This window comes from Panthera pardus, unplaced genomic scaffold (assembly GCF_024362965.1).
Source record: "Panthera pardus isolate Hobbes unplaced genomic scaffold, ASM2436296v1 HiC_scaffold_18, whole genome shotgun sequence".
NCBI lineage: Eukaryota > Metazoa > Chordata > Mammalia > Carnivora > Felidae > Panthera > Panthera pardus.
In genome coordinates, this window is record NW_026526743.1 from 3,547,714 (window position 1) to 3,567,179 (window position 19,466).

The 19,466-nt window shown below is 54.9% G+C and overlaps 1 protein-coding gene and 1 long non-coding RNA gene across 3 annotated transcripts; one reads left to right on the forward strand and one right to left on the reverse strand.

Annotated features, from left to right (window-relative positions):
• Positions 1 to 2,044: 2,044 nt before the first annotated feature.
• On the reverse strand, positions 2,045 to 11,287 carry BCAT2 (branched chain amino acid transaminase 2). 2 transcript variants are annotated; one of them, XM_019425772.2, is made up of 11 exons: positions 11,173 to 11,287; positions 7,693 to 7,767; positions 7,123 to 7,326; positions 5,805 to 5,915; positions 5,598 to 5,717; positions 5,286 to 5,449; positions 4,120 to 4,262; positions 3,879 to 3,964; positions 3,520 to 3,660; positions 3,367 to 3,441; positions 2,045 to 2,482 (listed from the first exon to the last, which is right to left on the reverse strand). In XM_019425772.2, exons 1-11 carry the CDS (start codon positions 11,194 to 11,196, stop codon positions 2,444 to 2,446), a joined length of 1,182 nt encoding a protein of 393 aa, XP_019281317.2. In that variant the 5' UTR covers positions 11,197 to 11,287; the 3' UTR covers positions 2,045 to 2,443. The 2 variants fall into 2 exon arrangements, with proteins under 2 accessions (XP_019281317.2, XP_019281316.2); XM_019425771.2 differs by having other exon boundaries at positions 5,805 to 5,918.
• Positions 7,324 to 13,000, forward strand: LOC109253107 (uncharacterized). Its single transcript, XR_008423285.1, has 5 exons — positions 7,324 to 7,632; positions 8,072 to 8,170; positions 8,695 to 8,817; positions 10,985 to 11,713; positions 12,035 to 13,000. It is a non-coding gene; the product is annotated as an uncharacterized LOC109253107 (long non-coding RNA).
• The last annotated feature ends 6,466 nt before the right edge of the window (positions 13,001 to 19,466 follow it).

Genomic DNA, 19,466 nt, shown 5'->3' on the forward strand with positions numbered 1-19,466 from the left:
AATTATACACCCTTCCCTGCTTTGTTTTGCTCCATAACACTTGTTTGTATTTACCACATATGCAAGTTTTCTGTTTTATAATAAATAAATATATACATTTAAAGGTATAAGTATAGTATTCCTCCTGATATATAAATATCAGAAGGCACATAAATATACTTCATACTATACAGTACGTAAACATACTTCATAATATACAAGTATGTAAACATGCTTAATAATATATAATATATATACTTTCTACTATACAAACACACTTTGCACTAAATAAATACATAGCATATATTTATAAAATATTTTGTGTTAATATATTTATATAAAAATATTACATATAGGGACGCTTGGCCGGCTCTGTCAGTAGAGCATGAGACTCTTGACCTCGGGGTCATGAGTTCGAGCCCCAAGTTGGGGGTAGAGTTTACTTACTAAATTTTTTTAAATTATATATATATACTATACAATAGAAATTATATAATTTATAATATTGATTTTACCAGGGTGTTGTGTTTACTTTGTCACCCACCCCTACCCCACTGGAATATGACTGGCAAGAGGGCAGTCTTGTCCTCATCTAGACTCTGCTGGGTCTCCCGTCCCAGCCCAGGGCCTAACACACAGTAGGAAAGTTTGTGGCATGGATTAATTCCCTTCCCCTGGTTCCTGAGTGGGCCTAAAGATCCTTCTGGCAAGAAAAAAAAAAAGTCCTTCAGGGCCCTTCCCCCCCCCCCCCCCCCCCCAGCCTCCCAAGCCCTGCCTGGTTCCAGTGTGCCAGGCACAACTATTCTATTTAATCCCCCCCCCCAACAAACTTAAGAGTAAGGTACTCTCCTCACCCCCATTTTATAGATGGGTAAACTAAGACCCAGAGAGGCTGTCCCTTTGCCGAAATTCACACAGCTAAAAAACGAATAGCTAAGATTTTATTTTTTTGAGAGAAGCGTTGTGTTCCTTTCTTTTTTTTTTTTAAGGTCTATTTTTGAGAGAGCACAAGCAGGGGACGGGCAGAGAGAGAGGGGGCCAGAGGATCCAAAGCGGGCTTAGTGAGGACAGCAGAGACCCCGAGGCGGGGCTCGAACTCACGAACCATGAGAATTTCCCCTTGAATCCTGGACCTTCTCCCAAGCAAGCAATCATTGACAAAAGGGGGTGAGAGGGTTTGCCAGTGGTTATCAACAAATCAGAATTTTATTCCAAAGCGGATGGTTGCTGGGTAGGCCACAGACCTTGCCTGCTCAATAGTCCCCCGTGGGTCTCCCTCTAGCAAAGGGGGTCAGAGATAAAGCGACAGGCCCAAGGTCACACACCCGGCAGATGACACATCTGTGACCAGCTGGATATGCCTGGTCCTAACGTCCGGCTCTCTCTACACCTACACACATTAATAATTAAAGTATGTGTGTAAAAGAGCCAAGATCTGGCTACGAGGCACGACACAGGGAGGTAATGGTGACTATGTTTTATAGACAGACTTCTGACGTTGACCCCATCCAAGGGTATTGTACCTTGCCTCACTCCACAGTCACCAGGACCCACTATCTGCGGTACTGGCCATGGGTGCTGGGAAGCCCTTGGAAGAGAGCAAGCAGGGGAGGGGCAGCTCTTGATACACAAAGACCCTCTGGGGGCCAAAGTGGATGCCAGGGAGCAGGCTAGGGCCAGGGTCCAGGTAGAAGAGAACTGCGTTGAAGCGGGGCCGAGGGGGCCCAGAGGAGACCCACAGGGCCGATTTGGGGACAGGAGGACAGGGCTTGAGTCCGATGGGCTTTGGCAGGGGAAGAGGGGCAGGGCCGAGGCATCTGGCCTAGTGACTAGATGTACAGTGGGGCTGTCCCAAAGATGGGGAAGTAGATAGAGGAAGCGCGAATTCTTGGGCCAAGAGGCCAAACTCAGTTTATGAGGAGGCGGAAAAAGCTTCCACGTCAGAGAAACGGCCAGGACACTGGGAGCTCCCATCGCTGGGTCTTTGAAAATGAAAAGGGCCCAGGACAGGGATACCTGGTTGAAACCCTGGAGTCCCTGAGGTGCGTCATCGGGGATGACAAGCTGATGTTTTGTTCTTTGGCATTTTATTTCAAAATTGCAGCAAGAGGGAAAAAAAAAAATCAACAGCAGCACCGGGAGATCCGGCCTGAGAACGGAGAGATACGGAGCTGGGGGGCCAAAGTGCATCCTCGACCCCAGGAAACGGAGCAGCGGGGAGTCCAGATGCCCCCCGCAAAGGCCTGAGAGGCGGGGCTGGGGCCCAGACGCCTGGGTAGGGCCCTTATGGCTTTGGGAGTGTAGAGACCACGCGGGGGCGCCAGAGACCCAGGCGTCCCGGCTCCCCCTGGCCTTTTATTTCATATTGCACTTGAGGTGAGTCAAGGGTAGGGAGGCGAGGTTCCGGCGAGGACTAGATGCTACGGGTCAGTGGGTCGGAGGGGAGGTAGGTCAGTCTTTAGCGTCACACCGGGAGCATCCACTCGTGGGTTCCCGTTCCGTACTGCGGGACGACAGAGGTGGGCCGTGAGAGGAAAGCCACACTGCAACTCCCAGCAAGCCCTGGGGCGTCCCACGCTAAAGGGTTGTGGAGTTGCGCCCCCACGACTCCATGGGAAATGTAGTCCACTTCCCGGGAGACTGCCTACCGCTATAGGGAAAGGGGAATCGGGGCCGAGATGGCGCAGAGGCCCGAGGGCGATGTAGTTCCGCCAAGGGTCACTGTCAGGCCCCCGAAGGCTCTAGGGGAAAAAAATCCTCTCCGGCAGGGAAGGCCCAGAAAGTCCAGAGACGTGTAGTTCTAGGTCCCGAGGCACAGGACTTTACCGAGGCTCACAGGAAATGTAGTTCTAGGTCGAGTGCCATGGAAAGGGGCCCGGAGCTTCTCAGGAAAGCTCTCTCGGCCGAGATGAAATGGAAACACCTCCAGGGGCTTAGGAGAGGAGATATGCCTGGGCCACAGTGGGGGCTGAGGTCCAGAGGCCGGTAGGAGGGTCCTCAGGCCAAAAGGAGAGCCCAGGACTCCAGGGCCACCACGCGGGGCGGGGTTCCGGGCCAAATACCCACCGGAAGTCCCAGAGGTTCATGGGAAGGGAGTGCCCCCACCGGAAGGACCCCCCCCCCCCTTGGAGGCACAAGGGCAGGGAAGGCGAGTTCTCGAGCCAGGGTTCTAGAGGCTCCCAGGAAAGGGTCATTTCCCGCCAAAGAGTGTTCTAGGCCACAGAGGCTCACGGAAAAGGAGCCCGTCTGGGGCCCAGAGGCCGATGGCAGGGGCCGTTATTGGCTCTTCGGCCTGCGGCGGGGGGTGGGGGGGGGAAGGAGGCTCACGGGACGTGACCTTCCCTGGGGAGCACCCATCCAGCCCATTGCCCGGCGGGTGCACCTCACCTGGATGGCCCTCAGCTCCTTCAGGAAGCGGTGGATAAGCTCAGGCCCGTTTTCCATGGTGGGAATGTGTAAGTGCTGCAGGACAAAGCGCCGTGAGGCCCGGGCCGCGCGCCGCCTTCTTCCCTCCCGCCCCCAGCGGCAGCCCCACCTCACCTTGCCTTGGTACACGATCCGGTGGACAGGGCAGACCTGGCAAGCGGTGCCCGAGCCAAAGACTTCCCGGACCCGTCCCTCGTCCAGCGCCCGCAACAGCTCCTTCATGGTGATCTTCCGCTCTACGACCCGGAACTCACCCTGCGGGGCGATACACAGGCGCCCGGGGGGCTGCGCTGCCGCGGAGCCCGGCCTCCCCCGCCTCCCCACGAAGGGTGAGAAAGAGACCCGAGGAGACACCGCCGGAGAGAAGGGGCGGGTGCCAGTGCGCCACGGCGTCCCCCGCCCATTTCCCCCTGAAGGTTCTGGCCCGCAGCCCCCGCAGGATCCCATGGTTCCCGCAGACGCCGCGCCCTCACCCAGGTCCTGGCCAGGTCCAGCAGACTCTGTCTGACTACTCCAGGCAGGATGATACCGTCCAGCGAGGGGGTCACCAGTTCCAGCACTGGGGCAAGTATAAGGATGGGGGTGTCCCCTCACACCCTGCCATCCCCTTAGGAGCCATCCGAACCCCCTACCCCGCCCCCAGATCTGCGATCTGCTAGGAGTGATGGTAGCCCGCGCCCGCCAGGGCCTGTGTTGGGTCAGGGGAGGGCTCACCCCCATCCTCGTAGGTCCAGTAGATAAAGATGTTCATGGTGCCCACCTCGGTGAGCTGGTGGTCGGGCCCATAGAGCCAGAGGACCTGTTCGCAGCCCCTCTTTTTCGCCTCCTCCTGCACCAACACTGTGGGCCCGTAATTCCTGGGAGAGGGCAACGGGGTTGACCGGGGAGCCGTCTTCTTCCTCAGACTCCGCTGAGGGGCAACCACCTCCTCTGTGAACTCTTACGACGCCCCCAGCCAGTTCCATCACAGCACACGCAGGGGCTCCCACCAGCCTGGGAGGCCCCGGAGGGCAGGGCCCGGACCTGATTCATCCGTGTCCCCAGCTTCACCCAGCACAGGGCCTGGCCCTCAGGAGACCTCACAAGGTTGAAAGGACCTGAATGAAACTCCCAGCTGGGGCCACATTCACTCTCCCAACACGCCTGTACCCCACCTTCTGTCGGGATCACCTCGTGGGAGACCTTCCCCGCCAAGGCCAAGGCCCCTGGCAGGACAGATTTACCCAGAAAGCCCACACAGAGGGGGGGATGATCATTGGAGGCCCCAGGGGACTGTGAGAGCTGAGCATGGGGGTCGGGAGGTGGGGTGCTGGCTGAGCTTGGGTGTTCAGGGGAGCCTGCGTGGGGGAGACACCAATGAGCTAAGTATAAACGTCATTTCTGGAGGCTTCCCAGGGGGCCGATCCTGGTTTCCCCACTGCCTTTCGCCCAACCCCTTCCTAATACTTTTTTTTTTTTTTATGTTAACAATTATCTATTTTTGAGAGAGAGAGAGCATGAGCAGGGGAGGGGCAGAGAGAGAAGGAGACAGAATCTGAAGCAAGGCTCCAGGCTCTGAGCTGTCAGCACAGAGCCTGATGCGGGGCCTGAGCTCACAAACCATGAGATCACGACCTGAGCGGCAGTTGGACATTTAACCGACTGAGCCACCCAGGCACCCCACCCCTTCCTAATTCTGAAGCTCTCCCCTAGAGCCCCCTCTCCCCTAGAGCCCCCTCCCCCCACCAGTGCCAACATCACATCCCACGGGCAAGCAGAGCTGTCCCAGGTATGTGAAGTAAGAGGGGAAGGACAGTGGACATCCAAAGACGCAAATCGACACCCAGTGCCTCTGAAATCCAGGGCACAGGACATGTGGGGTTGGGGGAGGGACTACTTACCCCCCGACCTTGTAGTCCCCGACCCCACCCACCCAGGCCCGGATGAATGTCGGGTCGGCTAGGAGGGAGACAGGGTCCACGGCATCTCCAGGGAAGTACGGGCCCACAGGGCAGAGAATGACAAACAGGAGAGCTTGCGAGGAACGGGCGACACCCAGTGAGGGCTGCAGTGGGCAGAAGGGGGCATCAGGGACCCAGGAGGCCAGGCCCCCAGGCCAGGCCCTCCCTCTCCCCTGGAGTTCCCACCGCTGCCCCTCAGCAGACCCCCCCGCCTTCTGCCCCACATCCATCCCGCGCCGGAGTCAGGCCCACCTCATTTCCAATGATCACAGGCCGCACATAGAGGCTCGCGTTGGTGTCATCAGGGACCCAGTCTTTGTCCACTTCCACCAGCCGGCGGATACACTCCAGCAACTCGACCTTGTCAAAACTCTGGGCAGGATTCCCATGAGTCAGGGGGACCCCCTGCGCCGCCCCCCCAACCCCCCCCCCCCCCGGGGGCCAGCCACGGCCCCTCACCGGCAGGCAGAGGCGCAGGGCCGAGCGCAGCATCCGGTCCATGTTGAGCCAGGGTCTGAAGAGGCGCACCTGCTGGTCGCTGCCTTTGAACGCCTTCATGCCCTCAAAGAGCTGCTGGGACAGGGGCGTAGGTGGCTCAGCTCAGAGACCACCTCAGAGAGCCATGAGAGACATCGAGAGACACCAGATCAGAGCCTGATACACAAGGACACGGACACGGATGCAGAGACGGGGCTGGGGAGAGACTAACAACGGAGCACACAGAGGAAGGAAAGAGAAGAGACCGAGACGCCAGTAACAGCCAGAGAGACCCAGAGACAGGGGTACAGAGACAACACCCTGCTTAAACCCTTTCCATGTTACATGGTGCGATTTCTCGGGAACAACAATGGTGTGGAAGCTCTGGTTTTAAAGAATCCTTGTGTTTGAGAAGCACCAGAACAGCTACGGATGTAATGGTACAACTTCCAGGATTTGCTTCAAAAATCTTACAGAAAGGGGCACAGAGAATGGAGTCCAGATGAAATGAGACAGTGATCGACACGTGTGCTAGCCGATGAAGTGGGGAAGGGGGGGGCAGTTATCGCATTCTTTTTTCTTCCAAAGTAAATTTAATTATTTAATTAAAATGTAATGCCTTGGGGCGCCTGGGTGGCTCAGTCGGTTAAGCGTCCGACTTCGGCTCAGGTCGTGATCTCGCGGTTCGTGGGTTCGAGCCCCGCGTCGGGCTCTGCGCTGGCAGCTCAGAGTCCGGACCCTGCTTCGGATTCTGTCGCCGTGTCACTCTGACCCTCCCCTGCTTGCGCTCGAGCCCTCCGTGGCTCCCAGGGCCCTCGACAAGGTGCCGGCCCCACAGCTCCTCTGTGGCCCTGAGGGTATCCTTAGCCTCCTCTGCCTCACTCCAGTCCCCAAATCCCCCCAGTACGCCGGGCTCTCCTTTGTCCCGAGTCTTTGTACTAGCTGCTCTGTCTCCTGCTAACACCCTCTAAGCTTCCCTCCGCCAGAAGAGACCCTATTTCTTTCAAGTGACAGGTAGGATCCGTGCCTCCTCTGGCTTCCACGATGCCTCAGGTGCCTCCCCACCCCTACCCCCCTCCCCCCATCACGATCATGCTGCGCTGTAACCAAAACACGGGGGTTTCAAAGGCGAGAACTGGGTCTGTTCATCTCGGGGAACCCAGCATCACCCAGCTCGGGGCTCGGCCTGGAATACGAGGGACCCGAGAAGGAAGGGACACACGGAAAACAAACCCAGGGCGGTGCACGCGGCAAGAGGGAACAGATGCAGAACGACGGGGACAGAGGTCGGGCGCCATGCCTGTAGCGAGTAGTGGAGGCCGGAGCAGGCTGGGTGCAGCATGAGGTTCTGGAAGGGCTGGATACGGGGCCGGCCCCAGCCCTTCTTCTCGGTCCATTCCACCATCAGCATGTGGTCGGTGAAATTCTTCCCAAACGCCAGGGGCTTGCTGGGGTCGGGCTTCTCATGAGGCTCCCGTGTTATTTCCAGCTGCAGGTCAGCAGCCTGAGAAGAGACGGGGGGACCCGGGTATCCTGAACTCCGGGCCCAACCTCAAACGGAAAAACTACAACCCCCATGAACCTCTGGGGCTAAGACCTAGAGAGAAGAGACCCCCCGTGGCCCCAGAGGCTTCTGGGACATGCAGTATCCAATCTCTCCCACAGCCTTATGGCGGATTATGAGGCCAGCCGTTGCCGACCACCTTCACCCTTGGACCCTGGACCCTTGTGGAGATGCCCAAATCCAGCTGCCGGCCCCTCCCTCAAACCTAAGGGTCCTCGCCCTCAGTCCCCTGCTCCCTCAGACCCAGTAAGTCGTCCAGGCCCCAGCCCCTCCTGGAGATCCAAAAGTATACTCCCGTCCATTCACCTTGAAGTTGGATGAGGCGTATCTTCTGGGGCCACACAGGAGCCAAGAGACAGGGAGGAGTTTGCGGGCCCAAATCTGGAGGAGGGGGGGGACAGAAGTAAGAAAGGTAGTGAGGCCAGGAGAGAGACAGAGAGAGAGACAGCAAGCAGGGGACCCTGGCGCTCGCTTTGCCACTTCCTGCACTTGGGAGGTCCCTCTGGCCTGCTCTATCCCAGGCCCGGTGCATTCTAGACGGGGCATGTGGCCCTGGCCAAGTCTGCCCCCCTCTCAGATCAGCGTATAGCAGGAGGGAATCCCGAAGGAGGCCAAGTCCCCTCCCTGCCCTCGCGAGGGAAATCCCTAGAAAAAGCTGAATCAGCTTCTGTTCCCTCCTTGCCAGGGCAAAGTTAAACACAGGCACCTCCCACCCCGGGGAACTTTGTCCCCAGCCCTGAAATCAGCTCAGACAGAAGACAACCGACCGAGGGAAAGTGCACAGGTAAGTGAAGTCCTCCCTGGGGGACCCAAATCCTGATAAGAGTTAGAAAACTGAGGAACCTATAGGCCATAACTCCCCAGAACCCAGAAGCTGGGCCCCCCGCCCCCTCCTCCCTCAGACCCAGAACTCTGGACTCCTCAGACCCAGGAGACCCAGTCCCCAGCCCCTGCTTCCTCAGGTCCAGGAGTCCAGACCCCCAGCCCCCTCCTCCCCCAGACCAAGGAGTCCAGGCCCCAGCCTCCTTCTCCTTCAGACCCAGGACTCCAAGGCCTTATTCTCAGGCCTCAGATTACCTGAGGCTCCCAACCCCATACCTCAGACACCAATGATTCTAATTCCCTACGGATCCCAGGGCTGAGGCGACCACATGGGCCTGGGGGGCGTCCCCTAGTCATTGACAGAGACCCCGGTCAGATCAACACTTGTGGTCCTGCCTGAGGCAAACAAGGGAGAGCAGGTCTGTCCGTGCCCATCAGGGTGGCCTCTCCCCAGTATTCTTTGACCTCACAGTGCCTCCTTCCCAGCCTGGCAGGAAAGCAGCTGGGTCATGAGGTTCGGGCCACCACAACAGCGGACGTAGCCTGCTCCTGCCCTGTGCGCTGGGTGAGCGGACGTGAACATGAATGGCAGCAGTCACTGGTCAGTAGGTGAGTCCTGGGGAAATGGGGGGTGCTGGGCTGCCAGGTCCTAAAGTCTGGGCCCTGAAGTCAGAGGAGTGGGGCTGGAGAGCGTGGGGCCCAAGAGCCGCCGGGCTGAGCAGAGTGTGGGTCTGAGGCATGGCCTCTAGGTGGCGCTGTGTCGCCCACACAAGTCTGTGGCCACGCTTCTGTCCGGGAGGGAACCGGACTGCACAGCATGGAGACAGCATGGCCACCCAGGGCGGAGACAGCGGTATCCGGGCAGGAGAGTGGCCCTCAGAAGGAGCCACATGGAGAAAAACAAAATAAAAGAGAGGGAAGAGCAAGAATGAGAAAGAGACCAATGGAAACAGAAAACAAAACTCAGGGGCCGCCTGGCTGGCTCAGCCGGAGGAACGTGGGTCTCTTGATCTCGGGTTGGTGAGCTGGAGGGTTGAGCCTCGCGCTGGGTGGAGAGATTACTTACACATAAAGCCTTTAAAAAGACAAACTGAAGACAAAACTGAGAAGAACAAGAAATCAGGAACAAGAGATGCCAAAAGAGATTCGATCATAAAGACAGACCGATACGAGAGACAGATAGGGAGACAAACTCACGTCAAGTCAAGTCTGGAGAAATCCAGAAAAATTCCGAGGGTGAGATATAGAGAAGCTGAGGGAAGGAGGAAGAAGTGGACAGAGACCAGGCTTCAGGTGACAGCACAAAGTGAAAGAAGACCAGGGGAAACGAGCGAAGCCGACACCAGGAAACAAGCTGTCTCAGTGATATTTACAGACAGAGATACCCAGGAGATAGAGATATCTCTACCTCTCCCACAGGGCACAGAGAAGGGGCCGGACAGTGTCCAGATTATAAATCTGCACTGGCCATCAAGACCCTGTTGTCCTGAGAGAAGCTGTCTTCGTCTTCCCAGGACATTTCTGCAGGCACGGGGGTCTCAGCTCAGCTCAGGGAAGGTGCTGCACCTTCTGACACCCCACGCCACGGGGATCGGACCCAAGGGATACCCTCAGATGGTATATGGGCTGTTGGGACAAAGGGTGTAAAAGGGTGGGGGCTGAATTAAGAAACAAGGGGGGGGGGAGCGGAGGGGCACAGGGCAGGGCTCTGCAACGCGATGGAGCCTCCCCTGTGTCCCCATTACAGCCTAGGACTGTCCCCATGCGGGACTGTCCTCCCAGCAAGGCCCAGGACTGTCTTTTGTCATAGTTCAGCCCTGTCTTTCACACTTCAGACGGCCCCCCACATCTCAGCCCAGGAAGAGTCCCCCTCATAATGCAGTGCTGTCCTTGTCTCAGCCAGAGACTGTCCCTACCCCAGCCCCAAACGCTCCCAGTCAAAGCCCCCAAATTGTCCTTGTCATGGCCCAGGACTGATCCCATCACATGGAGAACCGTCCCATTGTAGCCTGGGACTGTCACATCACAGACCAGGTCTGTCCCATGATAGCTCAAGACTCTCCCAAACTGTCCCCATCACCGCCCAGGACTTTCCCACCACAGCCCAGGAATGTCCCCATCAAAGCCCCAGTTGTCCCTGTCACAGCCCAGCATCCGTCACCAAGACTCTGAAACGTAAAAATCTGCCCTATCTATCCACCACGCTGGTATAAGAGTCCCAGACAGTCAGGTGCAGACTTATCGCGAAAAACACTTTCCCCAAGGTTAAGCAGCAGCTGTCCCGGGTTCTAAAGATCCCTTCTTTGAGCTGTTACTATTTCTCTCCTCGCCGAGAAACTTGATTCTCTAAAATCATACTCTCCAAAACTCTGCTCACTGGCATCTTATCAGGAAGAACAGCCCCTCCCATTCTTGCCAGGACGATCTGTCACTTTGACAGTGAGAAGCTGCCTCGACTTCCAACCCGGACGCAGACTTTCAGATAAGAGGTTTCTGGGACACAACATTCCACATAGATCTTAACCTTCTAATTCCAAGAAAATCGGGCCTTGGGCCCAATTCCCAGTCCAGACCTGAGATCTGTGCCTTCATCCTACCCCCAGCCCTCGGGGTTCGGGGTGTCTTTTCCCGACGCCCCCACGCGCTGACTCTTCCCTCCTTAGTCCCCCCCCCCCCCACCCCAGTCCAGAGCCTGTCCCATTACCTCTGCCCTCCTCCGTGTTTCCCCCCACATACCTCCGGTCGGCGTCCCGGTCCCACCACCCTGTCCTTACAGCCTCGTGCTCCCGGCCACGGGGCCGCCTCCTCCTCGGCGCCCCGCAGCGGAACCCGAGCACCGAGGGAGCGGCGCAAAGCCGGACGAGCCGGGAGCTGGTGGGCCTCCCGGAAGTGGGCCTCCCGGAGGGGTTTCCCCCAGCCTCTCTCCCCACCCAACCCTGCCCCGGCCCGGGGCCGCGAACCCACCTGCCCCAGCGCGGCTGCGGCCATGGTCGGTGCGGCGGGCAAACTGTACCCGCCCGGGGCGCCGCCCAGAAGAAAGACGTTCCGGCCCCGCCCCGCTCACGCCCCCCGACGCGGGAGGGCCCCTCCTCTGACACCCCAGGCAGGCCGGGCCTCCCCGATTATAGGGCGCCCATGGGGAGCTGGGCCCTGCTGGAGAGCGCATGCGCTGGAATCCGCGCGGCGAAGGGGAGTCCATTGAAATACGCCCTCCTCCCCACCCCCACCCAGCTTCTGTTCCAGCCACGCAACTGCTGTACCAGAACGTACATGGAAGTTTTGTTTCTGTTCGTTCTTTTGCTTTCATGCATTTTAATAGGTACTGTCACGGAACGCTAACGAGGATAAGCAGTTCGAGGTGAGAGAGGCAAGGCCAGGAACAGAAAGAAACCTCCGCATATCTCGATCCCTGGGTGATAAGGAAAAGCTCTCGCTGTAAACGTCTGTAAATAGATCACGTAAATGAGAAAGGACTTGGGAAAAAGGCCTCGAAAGAGGGTAGCAGGTAGGGATGAATGAGGGGGTTGCAATCAACCCCTATTTTTTTTTTTTCAAGAAAATTTTAACGTTTATTTATTTTTGAGAGAAAGAGAACGTGAGCAGGGGAGGAGCAGAGAGACAGAGAGAATCCGAAGCAGGCTCCAGGCTCCGAGCTGTCAGCACAGAGCCCGATGCGGGGCTCGAACTGGTGAGTCGCGAGATCATGACCCGAGCCCAAGTCGGTCGCCCAACCTAATGAGCAACCCAGGCGCCCCACAGTCAACCCGCATTTGAATATACTTTTTTTCTTTCCACGGGAAAATGTGTCTTCTTTGTAACTTTTTAGGAGATACAACGCACGTGGTTCATCATGCCTCCTTCCAGTCCCTGTCATCAGCGAGGCCCGGAAAATTTTAATCCCCCACCGCATCAGCGAGCCTCTAAGAACAGCCCCTCAGGCAGGGTTCCCTGGTTATGCCCCTTCATGAGTGTCTCCCCACCCACAGGACCCCGAAGGCCAGAGTTAGCTAATTACAGCGCACCAGGATCCACCTAGTCCCTAGCGATTCAAACCTGCATCAGTGCCCCCTATACCGAACTCCTCGGCCACTGTGGCCCCAAAACCATCCGTGGTCAGAGTTTCCCCCAACTCCCGCAGCCGGGTTACTGTGACACCGAAATGTTCGCGCTGTGTCCTCAGACTCCGATTCCTGGGCCGCTGTGCCTCCGTAATCCCACCCTGGGATATTTTGCCCCCAAATTCTGTCCCCCGGCCCTAAGAGCCACAGGTCTCGGCAAATTCCCAAGCCTCCTCCTCCTCAGAGTCCCGTTTCGCTTCCCTCCGCCCCGGTCCTCCTCGGCCACCACCTGGCCCGGGGCCCGGGGCCCGGGGCCCGGGGCTCGCGACCGCGCCCGGCTCGCCTCGGCCAATCAGCGACTGCCGCACACCCCCGCCGCGGCCAATCCGCAGCAGCCATGCAGCCCCACCCCCTGGCCGGGGAGACTAACCCCCTACCGCGCCCCGCGCCCCAGCAGGAACCCAGGGCCCGCTCTTCCTCAGCTAGGGAGTCCACGCCCTCTAAGTTTCCCCTTCCCCCAAACCCAGGAGTTCGGGCCCAGCCCCTCCTCCCTCTGACTCAGAGGAGTCTGACCCCCAGCTGCCTCTTCCCTCAGAACTTGTGGAGCCCACCACCCTCCTATTCCTCAGCCGGCGAGCTCAAAATTCCTTTCCCCTAAGGACCAAGAATAACCAAGAGGAGGCCCTTTCGTTTCGCCTCCTCTATTATCTCCTAATAGAGCTTAATTTACTCTCCCTGAAAGGAACAGCTTTGAATCCAAATGACAGCCCCGCCTTAGTTTAAAGCTAGGTTCTCTTTTCTACTTATTATGGATCTTTGATAAAAAATACAATTGCTGAGAAGTTTGTTTTGCTTGCTGTTTGCTACGAGCATTGTGAGACCTTTCCTGATTGTAACCCACTGTAGAATGGGCTGTAAAACTTCCTAAATGTAGTCTGATATGTAATGGAATGAGTGATTGTATACAAACTAACCGGCATTTCTCGCTTCTGTAAACCTGCTTGCTTAGCACATTCCTCACCTACCCCCTTCCCCCTTTCTTCCTCCCGCCACAAGTAAAAAAAACCTCCCCTGTGCTATTTGTCTCTGTCTATAAAAACGCTATACCAACCCTAATCGTGGCCTCTTGTGTCACCGGCGACGAGTGCGCAGAGGACCAGGTTCGAACCTGCAATAAACGACCCTTGCCGCTTGGCTTTGACTTACGACTCTGGTGGTCTTTTGTGGGAGGTTTTGGAACTTCAGGCATTACATTTGGAGGTCCCACCGAGATCTCCCCCGAGCCCACCAGACTTCTGGTCAACGGGTCGTATTTGATTCCAATCGGTAAGTAAGCCGGCTCTAACGTTCTTCCTTTTCTCTCTGATCTGTGTTTCTTCTCTGGAGAACCGGTTCTGTCTGGAAGCTGGTGTGACCCTGGCGGACGCGCTATAGGGCACCCAGCCGGGGTCAGTTGGAGACGTCCACTGACATCTGGGGGCCTTCTTGGCCCATCTGGGGGCCTTCTTGGCCCATCTGGGGACCTTCTTGGCCCATCTGGGGGCCTTCTTGGTCCATCTGGGGACCTTCTTGGTCCATCTGGGGGCCTTCTTGGCCCATCTGGGGACCTTCTTGGTCCATCAGGGGACCTTCCTGGTCCATCGGGGGGCCTTTTTGGCCCATCAGGATTCTTTTCTGTGGGCTGCTTATGCCCAACGCGCCTGCGAACTAAATACTTTCATTTTCTCTATGAACTTCCAGAGTGCTAAGAAATATCTCTAGGCGTCTAAAAGAAAAAAAAAAAAAAAAAAAAACCATCTAGGCATGCCAATTGTTACCCGTATTTTGATGTGATGTGTGTCTGTGTGTCTGTCTGTTAAATCGACTGGAATGATTGTTGGGAGTCAGGGGCACGCGCCTGACTTACCCTATGTGTAGTCCCACGGCATAAGCTACGGGATTCGAGTGGGCTCTAACCCGATTTCCGCGGTGATCCTCATACGGCTTAAGGCGGTCAAAATTTATTTTGATCCAAGCAGGGGGTTTATACCTGCCCGCCCATGCTAAGAGGCACCTAAGTTCCCGCGAGGGACGCGGACGGGCGAGTACGCGAGTGCTTCTATGTCAGTCTAAATGTATTGTCACCCCTGGGCCCTTGTAATAACCGCCGTCCTAGCCATAACCCTTTCTGTTGGGCTGGCCGAGACGGCCCCAGAAAGTTGAAACCACTGTCAGAGATTCTTGTTGGCTCTTGTTTTTCTTTCGTGCGTCGGATGTTTTATTGGAATTAAGTGTTTTTTCGGCTGATCAGAATTAATTATTCCATCCTTTGTTCCTCTTTCCTCCTTCCTCAGCTGCCTGCGGCTTTCCCTCCCGCCCCTCCCCCCGGGGCCCAGCCAGGCTGCCAGGGGTCTCACCCTCGGAGGTCGCCTGTGCGAACTCCATCGCTGATTTCAGCCGCTTCAGGGCCCCCTCCGTGCCGCCCCCTTCTCTTCTCCTCTTCCTCAGAATCATAACATGGGCCAAACGCAGAGCACCCCTCTCTCCCTCCTTCTCGCCAACTTCAGGGATGTAAAAGCTAGAGGACACAACTTAAGCCTAGACATTCGCAAAAGGAAGTTGATCACCTATTGCCGCTCTGCATGGCCCACCTTTGGGGTCAATTGGCCTACAGAGGGAACCTTCTGCCTCCCTGTGGTCCTTAAAGTAAAATAAAAAATTTTCCTACCAGGGAAAGAAGGTCACTCGGATCAGATTCCCTATATTCTGGTGTGGCAAGATTTAGTAGAAAACCCACCTCCTTGGATGGCCACTTCCTTAATAGCAGAGTCATGCCAAATCCTAGCGGCTAAACCTATCAACCCTCCCAAGCCGCCAACTCCATCTGCACCCCCTGTTCTCCCCGACAACCAAGATTTACTTTCCCTTGACCCTCCCCCTTACCAGGTTCCTCCTCTTATTCCGCAAGCTGCCCCTATCCCTGCTGCGCCGGCAGAGCCTCCCGTAGCCCAGCCCATAGGAGAACTAGAGAATAGGGAGGCTCAACCCGCGCCCAAGCCTAGTGGGGGCAAAGTCCAAGGGCCGCCGGACATACCCGTAGGCAGGCCCCACATGAGCCAGGACTCCGCCTTCCTGACTCCACCGTAGCTTTACCCTTACGGGAAAAAGGGCCTCCCGAGGAGACGGGGAACCCCCGACTTCAATACTGGCCCTTCTCTACCAGTGACCTATATAACTGGAAAACCCAGAATGCCCGATTTTCTGACAACCCTAAAGATTTAATAAGTCTCTTAGACAGCGTTATGTTTACCCACCAACCCACCTGGGATGATTGTCAGCAGCTCCTCCGAATCCTGTTCACCACTGAGGAGCGAGAAAGAATTCAATTGGAAGCAAGAAAGCTGGTTCCTGGAGATGACGGCCAACCCACTGCTAACCTTGATCTCATTAATGCAGCTTTTCCCTTGACCCGACCCCCACAGGATGGCTGGGACTACAACACGGCAGAAGGTAGGGGACGGCTACGCATTTATCGCCAGACTCTAATGGCGGGTCTCCGGGCTGCTGCACGCAAGCCCACTAATTTGGCAAAAGTGTATTCAGTGATACAAGGTAAGACAGAGAGCCCTACCGCTTATTTAGAAAGATTAATGAAAACCTTTAGACAGTATACCCCCATGAACCCCGAGGCCCCCGAAAATCAAGCTGCTGTTGTAATGGCCTTTGTAAATCAGGCAGCCACTGATATTAAAAAGAAACTCCAGAAACTAGAGGACCTGGAGGGAAAACAGATTCAGGACTTAGTCCGCATTGCCCAGCGTGTCTTTAATAATAGAGAGACTCCAGAGGACAGGCAACTTAAAGCCACTGAGAAAATGACCAAAGTCCTGGCCGCTGTTGTCCAAAAGCCCCTAGATAAGGACCAATGTGCCTATTGCAAAGAAAAAGGCCATTGGGCCCGAGAATGCCCTAGAAAGAAAAAGCCACGTCATGATCAAAAACCGTGGCAGCCAAAAACCACACCCGCCCTCTTCACTCAAGATGCAGAATAGGGGGGACGGGGTTCGGATCCCCTCCCCGAACCTAGGGTAACGCTACAAGTGGAGGGGAACCCAGTTCAATTTCTAGTTGACACAGGAGCACAACATTCGGTCTTGATCAGGCCCCATGGAAAAATTTCTAAAAAATCTTCCTGGGTCCAAGGGGCTACCGGAATAAAAAAAAATATCCCTAGACCACCCAGAGGACTGTGGATCTAGGAAATGGAAAGGTCACCCATTCCTTCCTAGTCATCCCCGACAGCCCATGCCCCTTATTAGGAAGAGACTTACTCACTAAAATGGAGGCCCAAATTCATTTTACGCCAGGGGGCCCCCAAGTGACTGGCCCTCACAACCAGCCCATTACCACACTTACTCTAAGATTAGAAGATGAATATCGACTCCACCAGGGGCCACCCTCACAAAGTCAAAACATAGAGCCCTGGCTCCAACAGTTTCCAGGAGCATGGGCTGAAACCGGGGGTATGGGGTTGGCTAAACATCGCCCAGCTCTATTCATAGAGCTGAAACCGGGGGCAGATCCAGTTCGGGTCCGACAATACCCGATGTCAATGGAGGCCAGAAATGGCATCACGCCACATATCCGTCGCCTCCTAGACTTAGGCATCTTGCGTCCCTGCCATTCAGCCTGGAACACCCCCCTGCTGCCTGTACGAAAACCTAACAGTGCGGACTATCGTCCGGTACAAGATCTGAGAGAAGTTAACCGCCGAGTCATGGACATACACCCAACAGTACCCAACCCCTATACCCTCCTAAGTGCCCTCAGCCCAGAAAGACAATGGTATACTGTCCTTGATTTAAAAGATGCTTTTTTCAGCCTGCCTCTGGCCCCCAAAAGTCAAGAGCTCTTCGCCTTCGAGTGGTCCGATCCTGAGAGAGGCATAAATGGGCAACTGACCTGGACCCGGCTCCCCCAAGGATTTAAAAACTCACCCACCTTGTTCGATGAGGCACTTCACGAGGATCTGGGTGAGTACCGGAATCAAAACCCCAAAGTGACTCTCTTGCAGTACGTTGACGATCTTTTAATCGCCGCTGAGACTGCCGAAGCTTGCTTGCAAGGCACCAAAAATCTCCTCCGGACACTTGGTGCCCTGGGGTACCGGGCTTCAGCAAAGGAAGCCCAAATTTGCAGATCCGAGGTAACCTACTTGGGGTAAAGAAGACCTAAACTGGATCCAAAAATTACCTTTAACTCAGTGCCTTAACGGATGGTGGAGAGCAGCAGACTGTAGCATAATCAACCCAGAAGAAATGGGAAATAAAGTCTTATCCAAGATGCACCGAGCCACTCATATGGGCACAAGAAAAATGCAAGACTTAATAAGACATGCTAGGATCATCATTAAAGATTCCAGGACAAAAATTGAGCAGATAGTTACTAGCTGTAAAGCTTGTCAATTAACTAACGCCACCAACCACGGGAAAAACCCTGGCTCCAGAACCTGCGAAACCAGGCCGGAAGCCTATTGGGAAGTAGACTTCACCGAGGTAAAGCCTAAAAAATATAAATATAAATATTTGTTAGTGTTTATAGATACCTTTTCAGGATGGACAGAGGCCTTCCCCACCAAGCATGAGACTGCGCAGGTAGTAGCAAAGAAAATGTTAAAAGACATCATGCCCAGGTACGGATTCCCTACCCTAATAGGATCAGACAACGGACCAGCATTCATTTCAAAGGTAATACAAGGGATAGCACAGTTTATTGGGGCTGATTGGAAACTACATTGTGCATATAGACCCCAAAGCTCAGGACAGGTAGAAAGAATAAATAAAACTCTAAAAGAGACCTTAACTAAATTGACCATAGAGACTGGCGCTAATTGGGTAGTCTTACTCCCCTATGTTCTGTTCAGGGTGCGGAACTCCCCTTACAAACTGGGATTAACCCCCTTTAAAATCATGTATGGAGTGCCCCCCCCCCCATAATTCCCAACCTACAGTCTAATGTGTTAACTAAATTTGATGATCATAAACTTCTTATTTCCCTGAGGGAACTCCAGCACACCCACCAGGAAGTTTGGCCCAGATTGAGAGCCATTTATAAAAACGGGCCCCCTCCTGAGCCGCATCACTACCGACCCGGAGATTGGGTATACGTGCAGGGAACACAAGCAAGAGACCCTCCAACCACGGTGGAAGGGACCCTATATTGTGATCCTAACCACACCCACTGCTCTCAAAGTCGATAGGATTGCTACCTGGATCCATTACACCCACGCCCGACCAGCTGATCCCTTTGCGGTTCGAGAAGACTTCGTGCCGGAAGCCAACACCGCCTGGACGGTTGACCAGAGTAAGACCCATCCTTTAAATTTGACTCTGCGTCGAAAACCTGACCCCGAAAACCAGCTGAGACCAAAGGCCTGGGTGTCCCATACCAAGACTGTTGCAGCAGCTCTGGACCCACAATAATCGGAGGAACACTCATTAGCGTGCTCCTGTTCACCTCCTACGGACTCATAAGTATTGCAGGCAACCCCCACATACCCTATACTTTAACTTGGGAGGTTTCTAATTTAAAAACCCAGAAAGTCTATAATACTATCCTGCTCTCCGCTTTACTCGGGCCTCTGGCCATTCTACTTCTCGCTCTCACGTTAGGCCTCTGCATCATAAACAAAATTATTAATTTTATCCAAGACAGGTTCAATGCTGTACAATTAATGGTCTTACGAACTCAGTACCAACCGCTCGAGACATTACAAATAAAAAACTAAAGATCCAAGATTGGCTCTTCAGGCACAAGGAAAAGGGGGGAATGAAAGGAACAGCTTTGAATCCAAATGACAGCCCCGCCTTAGTTTAAAGCTAGGTTCTCTTTTCTACTTATTATGGATCTTTGATAAAAAATACAATTGCTGAGAAGTTTGTTTTGCTTGCTGTTTGCTACGAGCATTGTGAGACCTTTCCTGATTGTAACCCACTGTAGAATGGGCTGTAAAACTTCCTAAATGTAGTCTGATATGTAATGGAATGAGTGATTGTATACAAACTAACCGGCATTTCTCGCTTCTGTAAACCTGCTTGCTTAGCACATTCCTCACCTACCCCCTTCCCCCTTTCTTCCTCCCGCCACAAGTAAAAAAAACCTCCCCTGTGCTATTTGTCTCTGTCTATAAAAACGCTATACCAACCCTAATCGTGGCCTCTT